Genomic DNA, 20558 nt, shown 5'->3' with positions numbered 1-20558 from the left:
ATGAGAGAAAGAAAACAGAATTGAAAGACAGCCACAGTCCCAGGTGTAAAGGCTGTTGCATTGTCTGGTTCTGCTGTTGAGCGCTGACAGGCGTTAACGCAGCAGAGCAGCCTGTCCTCAGTGGTTGCCATCAATGAGAAAGCGCAGGAGACCCGCGGTCAGGGCCGGGACACCCCTGTGACGCTACACAGTCGCACAAACACAGGCACACATGCACAAGCAGTGTACATGTGAGTCGACCGCAGCCTCCAGGGCAATTGTGAGCATGAACGTGACAGATATTATAACCATATGTACAGACTACACAAAGGATAGTCAATATATTCAACACATGTGCTTTTGGTTCACAACAAAAAGATTCATTATACAGTATAAAAAAGACACACAAAGAAAAGTACCAATGTTACAAATGAATAGCTGTTGGCTTCATCTTTTCCAATTTAATCTAAAACAGGATGAAGTACTGATGTTTCGAGGATTGAACCTTTGACCTGAAGTCTGAACCAAATATATAATGTTCAAACAAATTTAATTTATGTTGAACTCACAATTAAATAAAATAAATAATAAATAGGAAGAGAACCCATAGAGGTGATTTAGATTTTAAAATGATGCCCATCAACCAGTCGTCTTGTGGCCACTGTGTGCGAATACTTCAGAAGGAGTCTTCTGATATACACTATCACTGTACTGTCTGCTTAGTCTGTGCTTGATGTCTGACACAATACAATTAAATATTTTCTCTAGACATATTTCTCTAAGCTTGGTCTTTGTGCCGTGATTTCTGCCATCACCCTCAAAACTTGTGTCAGCCTCAGAAGCTTAAAAGTGCTGTTTGAAAATGGTATATTTTTACATGTTAAAGCCTCAACTCTGAACCCTCCAGACACCAATGTTGGAGGATCCACTGTAGTATAAGTAACATGACCTCAATATTTTCGGAAAACTGTTTGTGTGTCTGCTTCTTCAGTGGGAGGGTAATATATGCTAAGCTCTGAAGCTGGAATTTGGCTCTTGAAAGCCAATAAGGCGGAATCAAAATGAGGGCAGAGTTAATTAATCATCTCGGCATCCTCTTTGCGGCCCTCCCGCTACTGTCCCAGGGGCCTGTGTGAGCGCGTTTTTGTGTATCTGTGGGTGTGTGTTTGTGTGCCGGGAAGTCTGGGAGGCAGGAGGTGGTGCAGGTTGCATCCGCGGGATATTAGCATAAACTAATGTGAGCCAGAAAACTGCACTCTCAATGCGAGGAGGGGGTGAATGACAGCCGCTTTGTCCACTGACCACAGGAAACACATTTGTCCAGGACAATATTGACTGTTTACACCCTTTACAGACATGTTATGTTCACAAATAATGCATTAAAGGTCGTGTAACTTCCTTTTTTTTCTCCAAATTACAGAGCAGGCCAAATATACACTTACACCAGCAGGTATGCACTTAAAAAAAAGATAAAATCACTTTATTTAATATGAATTTGTTGATGTTTCTTTTTAAAAATACATATCAGGTTAAAAGAGACCAATTTGGATGCCCTATTATATTATTAGATGGTAATCTCTAGATGTTAAAAGTTCGTAGTGGTTATTAGTAGTTTTCTAAAACATGCAGGGGATTGTAAATCACCTCATGTTTTTTGTAATATATTTTTCTTTTCTTGTTTTAATTAGCTTTCTTCAGTTCATAACACTCGCACATGGCTGTAATTATAACCAGATGCAGACACTCATTAATGTAAATATTGGTAGAACTTGGCAAAAAACACATAAAATTAAGTGTTCATGAATCATTTATTGTTTTCCCTCCAGATGTAAGAACAAACAGTAAAAAAAGGCATAATAACTATAAACATCCAAGCAAAAAGCACAGTTTCAATTGTGTAGCAACAGGTCAGTCAAGGCTCAGAAGCATCTGCACCTCAAAACAATACAGCGGCAGCGCATTCATAACGACAATTTGAAAGGTTGTCCTCCTGTGTCAGGTTTTGTAAGTGATATAAAATATGTGGGGCAGGTGGAACTATATTTTAAAAACATATTTGAATATTGTCAGGGGACCTCCCTTCTGTAGTTTCTATTTTAATGACAGTCTTGAGACTAACCAAGGCCCCTCCTCCTTGTCTGTTTTCTTTCGCTGCCAGTCACACTTTTCCCCAGAGTTCTGTCTGCCTTTATTTTCTGCACCAACAAGATGTTTCTGCTCAGCTGCAGAGTTTCGAGTAAACTTGATGTGTCTGGCTTGTTGAATATTGAGACGATGGTTTTAGTACAGCCATCGTACTGTAAAATCAAACAATGGCTACATTTCTTTTCTGCGATTCTGCCACAACGTTGTGAGAAATGGGAAATTAATGACCCCTTCATTTCTTTTCAGGTTTAAAAAGAAATAAACAAGAATACCTTTGTGGAAGTAAACCAGTCAATCTTTTGGAAAACATCTCTAAAACACATTTGCTGTAGTTAGTGTCAGTTATGTAAAGACATTACATTTTACAGACAGAAGGATGATAAATAATTAAATGTATTATCCAAGGTTTTACTATATATTGTTTATTAGGATTTAAATATTTCAACAGCTGACACAAGTACTCTAAAGTTTTATTAAAAACATTTGTTTTACATTTATTTTGGATTCAAAGTAATCGAGCTATATATATTTTTCAACATTTCTTATTTTCTGTAACCTTAGCTTACCACTTCCTTGTTAAACATGCAGCTTTGGCTGATTAGTTTTGAAGTAAATCTTTTTTATTTTTTTTGTAAAGCGTCTTTCACCGATTAGGGTCACATGGGCACTATATAATATCCCCCAATTGGATGTGGATATTATACAGATTGGACTGTCGGACCATGAGAAACAACAAGACAAACATTGATCTCCATTGAGTGAATGCCAGGCGTCATGTTTTGAGGAACCCAGGCACCACTCCCAACCAGGTCAATACCATTACAGTGATCATGCTATGGATATGTTTTTCAGCACCAGGAACTGGAAGACCAGTCAATATAGGGGGAAATGAATGCAGCGATGTACGGACACATCCTGGATGAAACATTGCTCCGGAGTGCTCTTGACCTCAGATTAGGACAATTGATTTTTCAACGGTACAACGACCCGCAGCACACAGCCAAGATATCGAAGGAATGACTTCTAGACATCCTGACGTGGCTCAGACAGAATCCAGGTTCAAAATAAATAAATAAAACATTTCAAAAATCGTTTTTGACATTGCCAAAAAGGGGGTTTAGTATGTAGAGGGGAAATAGATCAATTTAATATAATTTTAAATAAGGTTGTAACGTAACAAAATGTGTAAAAAGGGGAATATTTTCCAGATGCACTGTATATATAGATTTTATAAGGAATATCATTCATGGTGTTTTCCATTCCATATATTCATTGTTTATCTTCGGCATATGGTGTTTTTTATTGCAGAGATAAATATTGACCTGGTACCCTTCAAAAGTAAAGGTGAGACTACTAAATAAACTTTCTTTAGTTTTTGTTTTTACAATAAGTGTGTGTTCATCTTATATGAGACCGACTTAAAAAGCTAAATTTCCATTTCTCAACCCTGACGCACAAATGAAAAAGTAAATATAACAGATGTCTTGGTCTTGGGAGATAAGACTTTTCATTTGGTCTATATTGTCCGTTCCTTCGCCAAGGGCAGTTTGAAATGCCTTTTATTTTGAAGGCTCAGGTAATCTGAAGGGGATACTAAAAGTGCTTTCATGTGGTTTGGATGCAAAACGGACAACAGAAGGAAATTCTATTGTGTCAAATAACGCTGACTTTTCATTTCTAGTAATTGGGAAATGCTACGGCTAAATCAAACCTGCAGTAATACACTTTGGAAGCCATTCTAACTGGAGAATAAAAGCCACAGTGGGTCAGTGTGTGTGTGGGATGAGTTTGGGGGGGTTATTTCCAAACAGAGCACAAGAGTGAGAGAGTGTAACAGGATGGAAAAATGCAATCATGCATCTCAGGCCTCTATTGCTCTGAGCTCCAACCTCTGCTGCCGACTCCACGAGCCATTAGTCACTGCACTGCTCCTGTTAATGTAATTAGATCAAGGATATATCGAGACTCAGAGCCCGGCACACAGATTTGTCAGATGAAAAGGACTGCAATTTCTTATCAAGGCCTTTAAGTGGATTAGTAAACGACAATATTTAGAATGAAAAATATTACTTAAGATTCTATCAACATATACATTTTTGAATGATCAGCTGTTCATTTTAGAAAAATCTAACACGTACAGCAAAGTTAAAAGAAAGATGTGAACAAAAACAAAAGAGACCAGGACTGGATGTTTACTGAGATGTTGAGTGATTGAATCAACGTGGTAATACCAAACCAACTTCTCAAAACACCATGAAGTCTTGAGTAAAGAACAGTATTGGGACTGGGAGGCAGGGAAATGGTCAAGGGTCCATTGTGATCTTATCTATAAACAACCTTTAAATTTGGGAACATATCAGTCTATCAACAGGATGTTTACCACGTTTGCCCTTTTAAGTGGTCCGGCCCATTGTTCTGTACAAAACGTATAGTTTCATAAAAGTAACTGCAGATAAGCAGGTTTTGCAGCGCCGAGATCAGACCAGATAAAAATACTGAATGATTGCCAAATGATCTGTTTATATCTTTATTAAACAATTAATTTGGTGAAATTCCATGGTAGAAATTCAGTGTATGTATTAGGTCAGTCAGTCATGTTATATCAACCCATGCGTTTAACAAGAAAAGTGACCATTTGATCAAAACAGATCATGTCTGCCTGCAAATGATCTACATTACCATAGCGTGGATGGATATCTGGCTTTTTCCGCGCAGCAATACATCAGGCAAGATGTCAGAGACAGTCTTTACTCTGCTGGACTGCGAGTTCAATCATAAAAATCTTCCACAATAATGTGGTATTTTTAGATATCTGTGCTTATTACGGTTCGTACTCAATCTGATCAAGAGGGGATTGATTGAGAAACAGACTTATTCTAATTTAAAAGTAGATAATAAACAACATTTTTCATAAAAGAAAGTTGTATCAGTCATGATCTGTGGCGCACCTAATATATACTATATACACTGCTGGTTTTATAATGAAATGAGACCACAACTCAAGCTTAGTATTCCTCTGCTATTTTTAGTTTCCGTTCCACACATCCTGGCGGCACATAGACCATCATCCCCCCTCAACATACACACTTGCAATGGTGCAGTTAATAAATTGTCAAAATCCATTTCACACATACCCAGGCTGCGGGTCGGGAAAGCAGAACCAACCCTCCTGGAGATGTATGGCAGATGTGAGAGGAGCAGCAGTCTGGCATATAATTAGTGACACTCACAGCTTGTCGGCCACTGACCTACATATGGAACATGACGATGTACACTGGAGATGCGGCGCACATGCTTGGAAACTTCAGCTCCGCAAATGCACGATGTGTTGGAGCATAGAAAAAAAAATCCTATGAGCAAAGGAAAATAGTTGAATATTGAGCAAATGGTTTTACAAACTTCTTAAATATTTTTGCTTCTGTTTGAATATACTTTATGTTTATCATGATCTAAACCTTTGCGCACAGTTTCTTGGGATTAAAGTTTGTTTTCTACTAAAGCCTGAATCTCTATTCCAGGACAAATACTATCATACGGTTGAATGCATTTTAGGTAGTTTGGAAAAATTTGGTAAAAACATCAGTCGGATTTCTGCTCCGTCTCACCTATTTCCAGCATCAGAGCAGTAAGCTTCATGCCCTAGATTTCTCCGGACGGATGGAAGACAGAACGGGACTCACCGATAGAAGCTCCAACAGGGAAACATTTCGCAGCATTCCGCAAAGTGAGACGACCCCATCGTCGTCCAACTGGCTCATCCTGGCTCGGCCTACCGCTTCTGGTGCTCGCTTCCTTCCAATGTTCCCATTCCCCTCTCCTGCCCTGGCTGCCTTTCTAGATCTCAGCTGCTGCCTGCTACTGTACGCTTGCTTGCGTTCTGCCGTGCGTGTGAGTTGGAATGATGATGCAGCAGGCAGTGGTTCAGCCACGACAGCCAAGCGTCTGGAATCCAATCTCTCTTCAGTGAAGTCACAGCATCTTGTGTTCAATTTAACCACTAAGTAATGCTTGATGAAATCTTACAAAACTGACACAAAATGTATTATCTTGGGTCAAAGACGTCAAATGAAAAAGTATCATCAGTATTTGTTACTATCCCAGGATATAACCACTCATCCCTCTTTCATTTCATAAGAACTAGTTTATTTTACTATTTTAAAAAAAACACATTTCAATCTCAAACCATGGCTTTCACCAAAAATAGCCAATGTTTAGGAATTAATCAGCAACATTTTTTTTCTATAGCTGAACCTAGTCGCTCAAGGTTTAGACCTTTATTGTTCTTAGCCATACCCAACTAACACATTTTTATTTTATTCATTTTAGTACGAAACTGATTAGAATCAAGTTTTATCATATCAAATAACCAAAATACAGAAAATGTATTTACAAAAAATTGGAAAAGATAAGATTCTGAGTTAGAGTTAGTTACTTATTGAGTGCAATTCACTTCTTCCTGATCATATATCATTCATTGAAAAACTACATTTTAGAAAGTGTTGACTCTGTTTATATTGTAGGACAATGTTGAACAATTTGTTACAGAATTAGGTAACTATCTTAGAAATATAACAGACACAAAAGGAGGTGAGGTTTCACTTTGGACTTCTAGTATCATCTTGGAGCTGATTATTTTCTGTATGTATTGAAGAAAGCAACCAAAAATTGTTTGTGAATTTTTAGTGAATTGAGACAACAACTCTTGGTGTTGTCGTGCTTTTATTAGTGACTATCCAAAACATGACTAATACACTTATGAACGTATATACACGAGCTGGCAGTGGAAACAGTCAACAATCATGTTATTTTGCAGTTTAAATTAATTAAACGACATAGTCTTGTGCATTATGTGCTCTTTGGTGTATTCTTTGTCTTTAATTGTTTGTTTAAAATGCGACTATTTTGCACTTTCAAAAATAAAAAGTTTGACACGAGTGCAGCAGTTTCACATGATGGATGAATACATGTAACTGCCGATGTATTTAAAAAAGTGACGCATAACTTTTGAACATTCATCATGCACTGCAAGGACGAGCAAGGACTAAGCTACTGCTCTCACTGTGCCTGAGGTAAAACGACTGGCAGGTGGTGTTTAGGTTTGAAATGTTTTTTTACGAAGTCATCAGTCAGCAGGCGCCAGGACAAGCCTCGCTGAGGAATTTATGACATCAGAAGTGTCAAATCAGATAAGTTGTTTGAGACAGGTGTAAAAGCAGGAAGGCAGTGTGCAAAGTGGAACCATTAACAATTAGATTCAGCAAAGATATGGCAGTCAGTTAAACTATTGTGGAAAACAACTGTCTTGGGGTGAATCTGTTATGAATTGACACTTAAAATAAAGTTGAACTGAGTTCAAGAAATTGACCATAGTTGTTCTTCATAATGCATTCAGATGAAAATAACACAACAATAAAAACTATTAAAGATAATTCATGATTATGCTTTAAGCTGCTCTAAAAAATGAGTATCAAATAATGTGACTTTTGTAATACAGGTAGTTACAAATGCTTGGAAATGGGATTTCTCAATGCTTAAGCATATATAGCGGACACTATTTTGTAATTACAAGGTAAAAGTGGCAGGAGTTCAGTCATGGCTATAGTCAATGGGCAGAACCATATGTAAAATTCCTGTCCGCCCCTTTTACCTGTAAACCTTTTTTAAATAAGGGTCACCAGGTGATAGGAAGTGACACTCCTCCCTTTGAACACCTGCGAAACTCATCGGACAGGTTCAACCGGTATGAACTCAAAAGATTTAAACCTAAAAGCTATTTAAACCTCTTGTAAATTTCCCAAAGCTTTCCTTATGAACTTGCTTTAAGGTGGCCGTTAAAAATCCAAATCCACAGTGTCAGTAAATGTTGACACACCGTTCTGTTTGGTCAAAGTCAAACAGAAGACGCTCAATAACATCTGACAGGATTTGTATATCGTTAGTTTTATAAATGTTTGCAACGCACGCGAACCAGCAGGAGGATTCAGTCGGTACTGCTGGACCAATAACACAAAATATACAATGAAACAGCTCTTTCTCACAAACAGTTGACCCTTCTTATCTCAGGGTCAAGGTCAATAGATACTTACACAATATTTAATTACATTAAAAATCTTCTCATGATTCTTTTTGAGAGAAAAGCTAACCCTGCTTCTGAGCATCTGTGGAGGTTGTGGAAATTAAAAAATGCCTAAAATGATGTTTGTCATTTTTGGAAATGCACATTTTAATTCATATTGCTATTTGTTATGCGAGCAATACACGAATGCATTTTAAGATGAATTTGAACGTTGAAAAACAAACACATTTTGTTAAATAAGTTGCCAATTAGCAGGTTTAAAATCTAGATTTTGTTCTTGATTGTGAATAATCGATGTAAATCCATTCATAGACTACACATTCTATCTACTTGATGAACGTTTATTAAATAATAAATAAAAAAGTAAGAATATAGGCTTATAATAGGCTACAATAACATAATCCAAAATAACAGTATGCTCAACTGAAGTGACTGGAGTGTTTCTTTTGTGCATTCATGTGTCAAATCATTTACGTTTCACCTTTGATTCGTTCTCTGTCATACACAGGTAAGATTAACAGACCGCGGTAAACTTAGTTTGATGTTGAATATTTGCTCTGGAACCAGCCAAGTCTTTGTCCAATACATGCCTAAAGTTAGATCAATGATTACGGCCAGTCGAACCTCCAAAAGCCTCTTTAGCTACAGCGGTTCAGCTGTTGAGATCTCATAAGATCATACATACATTTATTTTAGCGTGGTGGTATGACAGCTATGTTAGGATGATTAACAGCATCATCAATGAGTGCTTTATGAATCTGTTGTAGGTTTTTTGTACAAACCTTTATGTGAAAATCTGGGCAGAGATATAGTTGCACTTTGTGAATGAGACCCAATGTTTTTAACAATACTGTATCTTAGGGAATTTACAAAACTCTATACATTCCAGTTGCCTCACTTTGAAACCCTCTGGTTAATGTCACAATTGCTTTTAAACAGCTGTAATAATGGAACCATCTACTCTACAGATCTCATATAATTAGGTTCATCTAAGAGCCGAGTGTTTGGCTCACATGTCTGCCAGGGATAAGTGATCACAAGACACTGACATCAACTGGATTCTCCCATCCTTGTCCCACCCCTTATGCAAATGAGGAGCAAGCCTTTCTTCCTAAAAACAGATGCAGCCCCTCCTCTTTATGTACACTGGGACCCTAATCTGCACATCAAATCTTGTTAGTCCTGTTGGCTACTTTTCTGGGGTTCACTGGTGGGACTCATCTGTAGGTGATAAACAGACATGGCAACAGATGGACACTGACATGTGGTAGAGGTTTACACCCCAAACACATCAATTATGGAGGCTTACATGGATTTGATAAGGTGCAACATCTGAAATACAGTTCACAATTTATACTCGGAAAAGGATTAGTTAGTCAAGAGGGTGCAGTGTGTGTTGTTGTTGTAAATGTTGGCAAGTGTGCAGTCCAAAGCAAACTGTCAACACTTCCAAAGGCACCGATACATGATTAAAATGCTGGTTCATCATGCCAAAGCATGGTGTGGCTCTTCTTCCTGCTGTGTTTGGCCCGAACTCAACTCAACTGTATCAGTTTAGACTCCACATCATATTAATAGTTTTTATTTAAACAAAGTGGATTAGTTGCTTGTGGAATATTAAATATATTTGTGTTTTGTCAATTTTGATTTTGGTAACACAATTGACGGGTTTCATGAAACTGATGATTAAGTTTCATGATGTCTCATCCTCATTTTCCTACAACACTAGATGGAACTCCGTGAGCCACTATTTCAATGAAACCCTCCACGGTTTGAAAACAGATATGGTCGACTTCTGGCCTTTGAAAATCATGACTCTGTACCAGTCAACCTCTTTCTTTAGAAAACCGTATCAACCCATCACTGAGCAGCATGTGTTAGAGTTATTTAACACCTATTAGAAAGTGATATGGTGTTTATGAATGATCAGGATTATGTTAGTAGAGGATGAGTGTAGACAGTAGAACTGGAGCTGTATGTTAAGGTCAAATTCATAGGCTGACAGTGGATTGTGAGGAAGAATGATCCACACAGGATAGCCACACAGAGAGCAGTATGAGCAGGTAAGATTGATCAAGGATGGGATGGCAAGAAAACAAGAGTTCTAGGAAATGATAAATGGAGAGAATGAGTAAAGGAAGATTTATAGGAGTATTAACCAGTTGCCCCTGATAGACAACTGATGCCAGTTGAGGCGTGGAAGTGTTAGGGGAGGACATTTAACACAACATTAAAGACTTGATGAGTAAAGTAAAAGAAATCTATATTTCAGAATAAGGGTGACGCTAAGAGCGTCAAAGACTATAGAGGGATTAATATGATTCGCACTGTCATATTTAATTGTTTGTTCCTTGTGTCTTTGTCCTGTGATCAGTAGTTACAAATATTCAGGATACAAACAAAAGGACAAAAGAAATAGGTTATGACTCATAATCCCTTTTTTCACGGCAGAGATATCTCTTTGAGGTGTTATCCTTATAGAGTCATTGAAGCACACACATGGATATTGTCAAACCAACTACTTAAAGAACTGATTAAATCTTCTTCTTGGCACAGGAACACCTTGTCTGGATCTTCTTCTACTGTTAAGAAAAGTGTTTAATAAATACACATATTAGCTCCGCTGTGTATGTTTGTTAAGTAGACGCCTATATTTTTGTAAATTTTTATTAATTCTGTTGCTGTAATGCTCATTTGAAATCTGAAAACAAGAGCTCTCCTTTTTGTGGAAGTTTTTGTAAAGGTAAGCAACAGAGAAATTGCTAAAGTAAAATCAAGGGGTCCAACTATATACTTAAGTATGTGTACTTCAGTGTGATGGTTGGTTTAGGACACATTTATTTTAATTCAAGAGTAAAATAATTACTGTCCTTGATAAAAACTAGTACAACTTTTAAAGGTAAAAATATAAAGCAGCTTTGTACAGGTAAGATGGGTCTCAACTGTATGACTATGAGCTCAACAAGTACACACTTAAGCTCACAATACTGTTTAGTCTTTTGGACAGATAACATCAGCAGATAGAGGTGGGACTTCTTTCTTTTGGCCCAGGCTGAGTGGAGGTCCCTCAAAGGGCTTTTGTGCTCCTGGCAGGGAGTTATTTGAGGGAAACCACAATGTCAATACAGTTTGGTTCAGGCACTAATGTGTAGGAATGGTCACATGTGAGCCCAACTGCATGCAGCTTCTGTATCATCTTTGATCTGCTCCATGGTTGGAGAACAAGGGTCTATAATTGTCCCGTCCCAGCGTAAAGAGTACAAAGGAGACTCTCACTGGATGACATGAAAATGGACATCCAATTATACGGGCTGGCATAATGACCCGAATACTGACATACTTTGACAGCAGAAAGATTTGCATCATAGAACAAACTTTTGTGACTTGGAGGCTGACTTGCATGGAATAACAACAAAGTACAAGTTTTTTAGAACCTCCTGGCAGTGTTGGTGTCATAATGGGGGAAAATAAATCAAACAATCAAACAATCAACTTATTTCTAGGACTGCAGTTTTCCACACTTTCACTTTCACTGAAAGATAGTTTGTACACACACAGTGTGATTTTACATCCACTGTGCACATGAAATCATCAAATGGTGTTTTTGGAAAGTTGCCGAAAGTCTAATAAATCTGTAATAAATAAACAAAAGCATTTACCTTGACCTAGTAATGTATCTCAAGAGATTGAGCTTTTCTACTTATGGGTCCCTCAGCTGCAGTGGCAGGGACTGAGTTTTGAACACGTTAAATCAAAGTGCATTGCCACATTATTAAAAACTGTTATTAAAACTGTTGAACAGCAGTTGAGACTCTTGTGCGCACACACTAGCAAACTAAAACAGTTCGGGAGTATTTTCTGAAGTTAAACTGTAAAGGCAAGAGTGGCACATATGGAGGTTTTAACAGTTTAAATAGATTTAATACCAAAAGTTCCCGTGCGAAGTTGAATCAACCATTAATCCAAAAGGTGTATTTACGCTTGTAAATGCTTGAAGTTTATGCACTGGCAAGACATTTGTGCAAGGTAACAAACCAATATGTGTTATAGCTATTTCAAGCAATTAGGTCCAGAGAGCAGTAAAATATTGTATAATTGCTCCAATAAAAATGGAGAGGCATTTTATTTTGACGATGGGAAAAACAGACAGCTCTTGTCTCAACAGGTCTGACAATTATCAGAACAATTTTACAAGTTGATGTTGGCGGCTTATTCTACAGCAGTAGGTTTGTCTGCCACAGGCATAATGCATCAGGTATTCTAGTGTTTACGCCAAATGTTTTACTCGCAAAACGTAAACAGATATGTTTTGCGTGTGATCTTCACAAAAGGAGGCTGATACGAACGGAACTGTGAGCTCTACCAAAGATGTTTTTTAGGAGTTAGAATAAGTCTGGCATCGTTCTTTTAAATCTCCAAAATGACCGAGCAAGATAAGAACATAGAGGTGCACTGGAAACGATGACCTGTCAGATAATCATCATGATAACCTGGTGGTATTGAGTTTTAAACTTATAATCAGATCTTGCACTTTCTTTGATCAAAGATTCGGATATGATGCCATCTACATCAATAATATGTATAAACGTATGTTTTTACTAGAGACTTTCCCACAATCAGTTAAAGTGAAAACTCACTTCAGTTGTTTGTCGTCTGGTTTCTTCGAGAGATATACATTTCTAGACTCTCTGAAGGAAACATCATGGCAGCGGGACAGCAGGTAGCTTTGATAGGAAGCCTGACAAAAAGCAACTGGGATTTAGCAAAGCCCAAAGTACGTTGTTGATAAACAGGAAGAACAACCGCACGACAGTTCAGTGCAAAGCTCAGCCATGCAGCAAGCGTTTAATCACTTATATGAAGCCCTTGATTATTAACCCTCCCTTGTGAGTGTTTTCAATTAAGCCTTCTTTGACATCAATTATCTCGGCCCTGTGATTGCACCGCCACATATTCAAAATGTCAACAGGAAATGGGGTGTGGATGAGAAAACACGGATGTGTTCTGACTGATGATAATCCTTGGGTCGGTGCTCAACACGAGAAAAGGAAGAGGAATGTGAGATAGCTCTAGCCCTTTACCAGTCTCTCAACCTGGAACGGAAAACAAGTCAAAAGGAGAGAGTAACATCCATTGCAGTCTTAATGATCATTGCGTCATCACTACAACTATGAAAACTTGTGGGCCGTCATTGGTCACGATTTTAGATTTATTTTATATTAGCAAACTTGGCTAAGAGAAAATAGGACTTCCAATATCTGCTCTACTCATTCTCTGTGAGCTTGTATGATATTCAAACCAGTATGTGTGAAGGGTTTGGAGATAGTTTTGTTAGCATGAAAAGCCTTAAAACAGGATTAAATTATAATCCTATACTACCCACTGGTGAATTTCCCATCCAAACTCAAATACATATTCTGACATATTTGTGGTGACACAGATTACCACAGGCTTGAATAACAGTATTGATCTGCATAATCAATCGTCTGTTGATCCATCTTCATTAGATGGAGCTGCAGAGGTTGCAGTTGCACACTGACCTAGTTAAGCGTTCTCACCAACGGACCGTCCCCGGCCATTGGGCTCACCATGCAAGTCTCTGCATGACGAAGAGAATATCAACCGGAGGCGGCCATCAAATGATAAAAATAAATAGAGGCACAAAATCAACCCAGCAACACTGGCGTTATGTAATGCTTTGCTGCCCCAGTTAGAAGTATCTGCTGCTGCCTGCGAGAGCGGCATAACCCGGTGAAATTGGACAGCCCAGTTGTTCAGCTGTACGCACACATCTGTAGTGCTGACTAAGTCTCTGCTATCACCATCTGGTTAGTTTGATGACTTAACATACATGCTTTTTAGAGCAATTGCATTGCACAGCCATGAGGCAAATGATGATGTTTTCTATAGACTCTGAAGACGGAAGTACTGTATGACCATGTAGGCGTTTGTGTTCTCGTTACATGTAAAAGCTAAATACATTTTTATTTTCTGAATCTTCGACCACCAAAATCTTTCCTTGGAAAGACAAGGAAGTATTTATGGGCTATTTTTAAGACTTTAATCACCAAAAGAACATGGCCTAAACAGGATGTTGTTATGACACAAATGCTGATGGCCCAACATGTCTGACAACACATGCCTCACCCAGATTTATTTGGATTCTTCGCGCTTCAATGCAACCGTTCTTGATCCAAGTTCTAAAGTTCCTTATTCGTATGAGGAAATAAAGGAACGTGCACAAGAAACGATCCAGGACGTTATGGATGCAAACAGCCTGTGTGGAGAAGGAAGAAAACTGTCCCTCAAAACATTCCCATATGTCAGGCAGAAGAGAAGCTCATTATATGGTTATCTATCTGAGCCCCATCCCCAGAATTACTGCAGAAAATATTCTTTTTTTTAGTAATTCTACAAGTACACTTTATCTAAACTCACTGTTTTTTTGTGAAAATGTTTTCCAATTTATAATGGCAATAATCTTTCAGCAGGATAGTCCATTACTGGCCTGAACATTAGTCACAAGTATGGTTCAGTTTGACAACAAAATGTGGTTTTAAATTTCATTTAAATTTATATTGTGCATTGTTGAATTTTCAGTGCCATTTTTTGTAATTAAGACATTACACTGCCTTTATTTTACTGATGAAGCACACAGAAATATTTATGGAAGTAAGTACCAGCATCATTTTTGGCATTGGTATCTGAATTTCGGTTTTCAGTTTCAGGCAAGAATTTTCATTTTGGTGCATCCTTATTATATATTGGAAATGAAAAAATAAATATATAGAAAAATAAATCTTCATCTATACTTGGTTGAGTACATTAGAGTAATGAAAATGTTGGTGTGTGACCAAATTGAATTATATAGGCCTGTGCTGCTGTTCACTTCTCATTTTAAACAAGTATGCTACTGCACATCTGTAAGCAGTTCAGGGTCATTTTTGTCCCTTTGTCAAGTTACCTAAAAACGAGCATGATATAGGTTTCACACAAAAACTGCTAATCGCATTTCAAGTCAAGAGAAAGTTGATCAATTTATCTTAATCCTTGCGTTATCTCAGGGTCAATATGACCCAAAGGCACTAAAATAAATGTGTTTGTGGTATTCCTTGTGTTGCTTCTGGGTCTAGTGAGAAATGCATATGCAGTGGCTGAAGTTGTTCATTTTGACTCATAAGCTCAAACACATTTGTATTTGGCCTTCAGGTCACCTTGACCCTGAGATAACTTGAGGGTCAAAGGAAATAATGACCTGCTTATTCATTATATTTGATATCCTTGACAACTTGCTGCAATCCTCATCAATGTTATTGACCTCCTTTATCCACCAGATCTAGCGTGAGGTTAGCTTTGGAAGAATGACGTCCACAGCTCAAAGACTCCCCCAAACCTCGCCTCAAGACTGGAATAAACATATGCTGTGTCCATATATTATACATGTGCTGGCCCAGAACATTACATGTATAATAAAGCCCTATCGTGTTCTGACCCAAATTAGCCATCAAAGAAGCATTGATGACTTGGGTTCGCCCCTTTTAACTGGTAATCGGTCAAACAGAAGTCTACTAAGACAGTGACAAGCAATCTTTTAGATAGTCATGTGACAACATTTAAAGGCCAGATATTCTTCACAGAGTGTGTGACAACCTTGTGATGACTGAAGTCATCTGGCCAAGAAGATCTTGTGATGTAAAGCTTTCGCTGCCGTGAATCCTGACACAACTGGAGCAAGGAAAACACCAGGGGGATATTTGACCAGAAAAGCTGATGCCTTGACAACCTTACAGAATGTCAGAGGCATCCTGTTGAGTTTTGTGATGATGTCTGAAAAAATAAAAGTATCAGCAGCCCATATCCTCTCAGGAAAAAGAGTGTTTACAGGACTTCATGCACGTTATCTATGATGAGGCTTGAGGGGCGACATCATGTCACCATCATGAAACGATTAAAGAAAAAAACGATAAAAACAAGTTGTATTTTTAAATAAACATCTGTGAACGTAGCTTAGGAGGCTTATGATGAAAAAAATCTTGGAAAACTACCGAACCACTTAAATCCATCAATGTAATGAGGTGTTATGAAATGTGTGCGACAAAGTGAACGTCTGACTCAAACACATTTTATGAGTCAGTTAAAAAGGTGATAATTTTCTATTTTCTAATGAATGAATAATATTATGTTAAAATAAATACATGTTTAACATTACTGGCTTACTGTTTGGTGCTTTGGTGCATTCACAACGAAAAACTTTTATTTTTTATTTCAAATATGACGGATCATAAAAAGTAAGACGAATATGGTTTATAGTGCAGTTAAAAAAGATAATAAATGTACATATTTCAACATCTTTTAATTAATAGATAATTGTGCTATTGTTGTCATTACTATTATTTGCTGCAATTGTTAACAAGCTGTCAATACAATTCCATTCTTGGCCATCATACCATGCTACCAAGTAAGCTCACTGTTCCCAGATTGATGTTGGACCAGATCCAGAGCCCTGCAGACCTCTCCGCGGCCCACTAATAAAACAACCCTCTGCTTGACTCACTGGGAATAAATCAGAACTAGATAAAGAGGGACAGCTTGAGTTCCAAAGAGAAGTGATGTGCAGGGTGTGAGAAATGCATGCATGGATAGTTGACTGGACAAATGTGAATATGTTGAATCATAAACCCACAAATATGACCTACTTTTATATTCACTCTGAAATCCAGTCTCAGTGAATCTACAGAAGCAACTGAATGTGCTGTAGAGTCAGAGTAAGTAACGTCGATTGAATAGGAAAATGAAAGACCAAGTCTAGATCTAGATAATCAAACTGCACATCTGTTTTTTTAATGGAAGAGGCAACTATTAGTGTAATTAATAATTAATTTAATTTTTTTAACTAACAGAACACAAGTCCTCAACGATCTTTAAAAATGTGGTATTCATTCATTTTAAACTATTGCCTTTTTAAGTTTGTTACTGCTAAGTAGTGATGGGTTGATGAGGCCTTATGATACAGCTGATGCTGTATCATGATACAGTTTGAAAGGACACTAGATGGCGCTCTCAGTGAAAACAATACCAGGTTCAATGAATTAGTAGATCAGAGCCATAGATTACAAAGCAGAGAGTGACATCTAGTGGCCTTGAAAAATGAAGACGCTGTATCAAGAGTAAACTGATGCTGTATCATGAGGCCTCATGAACCCATCACTACTTCTAAGGCTACAAACGCCTGTTGAGGCAGCATTGTCTTAATGTGTTGTGTTGATAAAGATCAATACATGTTATCTCAATATTTGCATCATTAAATCAGTCAAACATAGGAAGTAGAAACCCGGGACTTAATAACCCACCTGCTCCAAGGTGTATACTGTACTATATGCTAGTAGCATCTCCTGGACTCCAACTTTGAGATTTCAAACCTTTGATCGTCAATCCAGATGTTGGGATTTATTCATCATATGTGAAGGAAGTGATATAAAAGCATAACAATAATACACACAGAAGCAGCAACAAAAAAGTCATCATCTCAGAAGCGGACGAGTAAGTAAGTAAATTAGAAGCTTCTCCACCAACTCTGTTTTACAATTATTAAGTGTTATAATGTGCATCTATATGCATCTAATTCTGCATTATTAACCGCATAAATGGATGGAATGTGAGTGCATAGCTGGCGTGGCGAGTGTGAAATCAATTGATAGGCTTGGGTTAAATTTAAACTCTTTTTTATAATAGATTATAATAAAATGCTCTCACATAAACAACAGCATTGAGTTTTGTAATACAATCCTGTAGTAAAAGCTGGTGGTTTGTGATCCGACTCAAGTGATAATCTGGTGCTCCGTTTCTATCCCCAGTCAACACCAGTTCTCGAGTTTCTCAAAACAAGCATATAGCTAAACCCAAATATATGACTTTCATTTCTGGAGATTGGTAATGAAAAATATCTTGATAATGTAGTGCTGAAGCCCTTGTTGGTCACCTAGAATACACACTTGTATGTGTAGTAGTTGTAGTTATGGTCATACAATTCATAAAGCTATGAGTTTTAGCAACTTTGAATATAACATAAAAGTGGCTACAATTTGATAGTTATTACTAGTGATGGGTTGATGAGGCCTCATGATACAGGATCAGTTGCCTCATGATACAGTTTCTTCATTTCGAAGACTACTAGATGTCACTCTCTGCTTCATAATATTTGGCTGTGTTGTACTAATTCAATGAAACCTGGCATCATTTTCACAGAGAGCGACATCTAGTGGCCTTTTAAAGCGTATCATGAGGCCTCATCAACCCATCACTAGTAACTCATTAACTAGGTTTACATGTGTTTCTCAGTTTTCTTGAAAAGATAATAGTTTACATATTTCTTTTATATATGAATAATATCATTCTCTTCAACGAGGTATATTATGGGATATTCAGCAAATCACTGACTCCTATCTCAAGAGCTATTTTAGGCTTTTTGATGTACTATTTCCTGCAGTGTCCACGCTGTGGATGTTAGCGTGGAGTGGGAGGCTGCAGGGGAGTTGCGCTTCTTTACTCAGACACAACACATTATACGGCTGCACTTGACATTCCAAAGAGGCACTTGCATGCAGAATCACCTTCTGTTAACCCTCGACCAAGTTTCCACTCCTGCGATTCACAAGAGCTGACCAGCGTCAAGATAACACACACACTTGTGCAAGACTGATTTACCACTCTGCTGCTGCTTGACACGTGGATAGATAGATCATACATGTGTAAATAAACACAGTAAACACATCATCAAGCCACACCACACATCCCCTTTTATGTCTACTGATAGTATTGTAAATCGTCTATGCACGTTCTCCTCTTCTAAACATACAGGGTAATTTGATCTTTCCGGTGAAACGCTGCAGTAAACACAGGAAAGGAAACATTTTTCAATGGGGCACAAAGAATAAACACTGGCTCATGAGCTACAGGCACACAGGAAGTGACCATGTAATGTTACCTTAAATAAAAAAGGGTCTTGGTCACGGGTAGGAGGGGACGTTGGAAGGAGACACACAATAAACAATTAAAGCTTGTTGAGAAAACAAGACAGAGTTTGAGGATTTACTCACCAACAGGCCACCTTCAAGTACAACTTCTTAAATAGATTCCTTCTCTCCAGGTGAGTGCTTTAACTGCCTCCCCGGTAGAAGAGCAAGGCGCACCTGTAGAGCCCTGCGGGAGGGAATAGGAGGAGTGGTGAGCAGAAAAAAGGTGAACTTTTCCCGTTTCCGGAGCAATAAAGAGCTTTAAGCGTCCAGCCCGCTGAAGTGTCAACCATCTGAAAGGATCTATCTGCTCCTTTCCAACTCCTTCTTAGAGCTGAAAGTTAGGAAATTGATCCTCCTGCCTTGAATCTCTGCTTCCCACTCTCATCGCAGCAGTCAACCCCAGCCTTTTGTTTTTCTAGGCTACTCCAAACAGAGCTGGGAACCAGTCTGACCTGGCCTGACTGAGGCCACAGCAGAAGATAAACACTTCACTTCACGCATACTAGCACCATACAAAGAGCTGGACTCACTGTGACTGTGCATGATTGAGAATTCACAACGTTTCCCTGTCGTTGAGGAGCAGGTTAAAGGTCGGCTGATGGATGCCCTGGGGTCAGCAACTTTGTCTTCACAGCGTAACTTGTGTTCCCTCGTCAGTGTAAGCAGTGATAAATGGTTGAGTCCACTTTATCTTTATCTATTCTATGCCACACACATATACCCCCCACACACACACACACAGAAATAAACACATGCCCACACACACACGCCTGTCCGAAAGTAAGATCACCAAAGATACTTTAGTTCCATATCATATTTTTTATTTTATTTTCAATAAAAGAAACTTGCAATAATACTAGTACCATTTACTTATTGGGGTTTTTTCAGCTACAAATATGTAGTTGTATATTTCCCCCCAAAAAACTGGTGAAATAAAACATTTTTTAAATAGTAGATAATGCCAAAGTGCCAAAATACAACTGCTATTTTCTTCTTTCTATTATTAGAAGAATCCATCTCCAGTGCTTCACTGTGGTCCAATATTATTTTTGAAAGCCCCTGAAATGAGCAAGATGAGACCGTTTTAAGCACCAGCCACACTTCATTGTGAACTGTGACAGTTCAATCTTTTGTGAAAAGCTCATCACCCTTTATGACTGACCAAGACAAATGCGCTGAAGTGCCATGAGTTAAAAGGTCATGTATAAAAACAGAGCATGAGAGTTTAAAGGATATGGTGTATACAAATGAATTATATATAAATACCTACCACTATATTTCAACATGACAAACTCTGGCTAAAAAAGCTGTGTGTGTAGTGATTTAATGTGTTTTCTTTTCTT

At 38.1% G+C, this 20558-nt stretch overlaps 1 protein-coding gene across 2 annotated transcripts in view; it reads right to left on the bottom strand.

Annotated features, from left to right (window-relative positions):
• LOC148080351 (nck-associated protein 5-like) overlaps positions 1–5883 on the bottom strand; it is a 93969-nt gene extending 88086 nt beyond the window's left edge. For both annotated transcript variants that reach the window (XM_087792027.1, XM_087792033.1), the window contains exon 1: positions 5805–5883. In XM_087792027.1, the coding sequence (XP_087648153.1) occupies positions 5805–5882 (78 nt within the window). In that variant the 5' untranslated portion in view covers position 5883. The remainder of the gene's footprint in view (positions 1–5804) is intronic.
• Positions 5884–20558: the final 14675 nt, after the last annotated feature.

This window comes from Callionymus lyra, chromosome 5 (genome assembly GCF_982586985.1).
Source record: "Callionymus lyra chromosome 5, fCalLyr1.hap1.1, whole genome shotgun sequence".
Lineage (NCBI taxonomy): Eukaryota > Metazoa > Chordata > Actinopteri > Syngnathiformes > Callionymidae > Callionymus > Callionymus lyra.
Note: the sequence above shows the minus strand (reverse complement) of the source record. Positions and strands in the feature narration are given on the sequence as shown.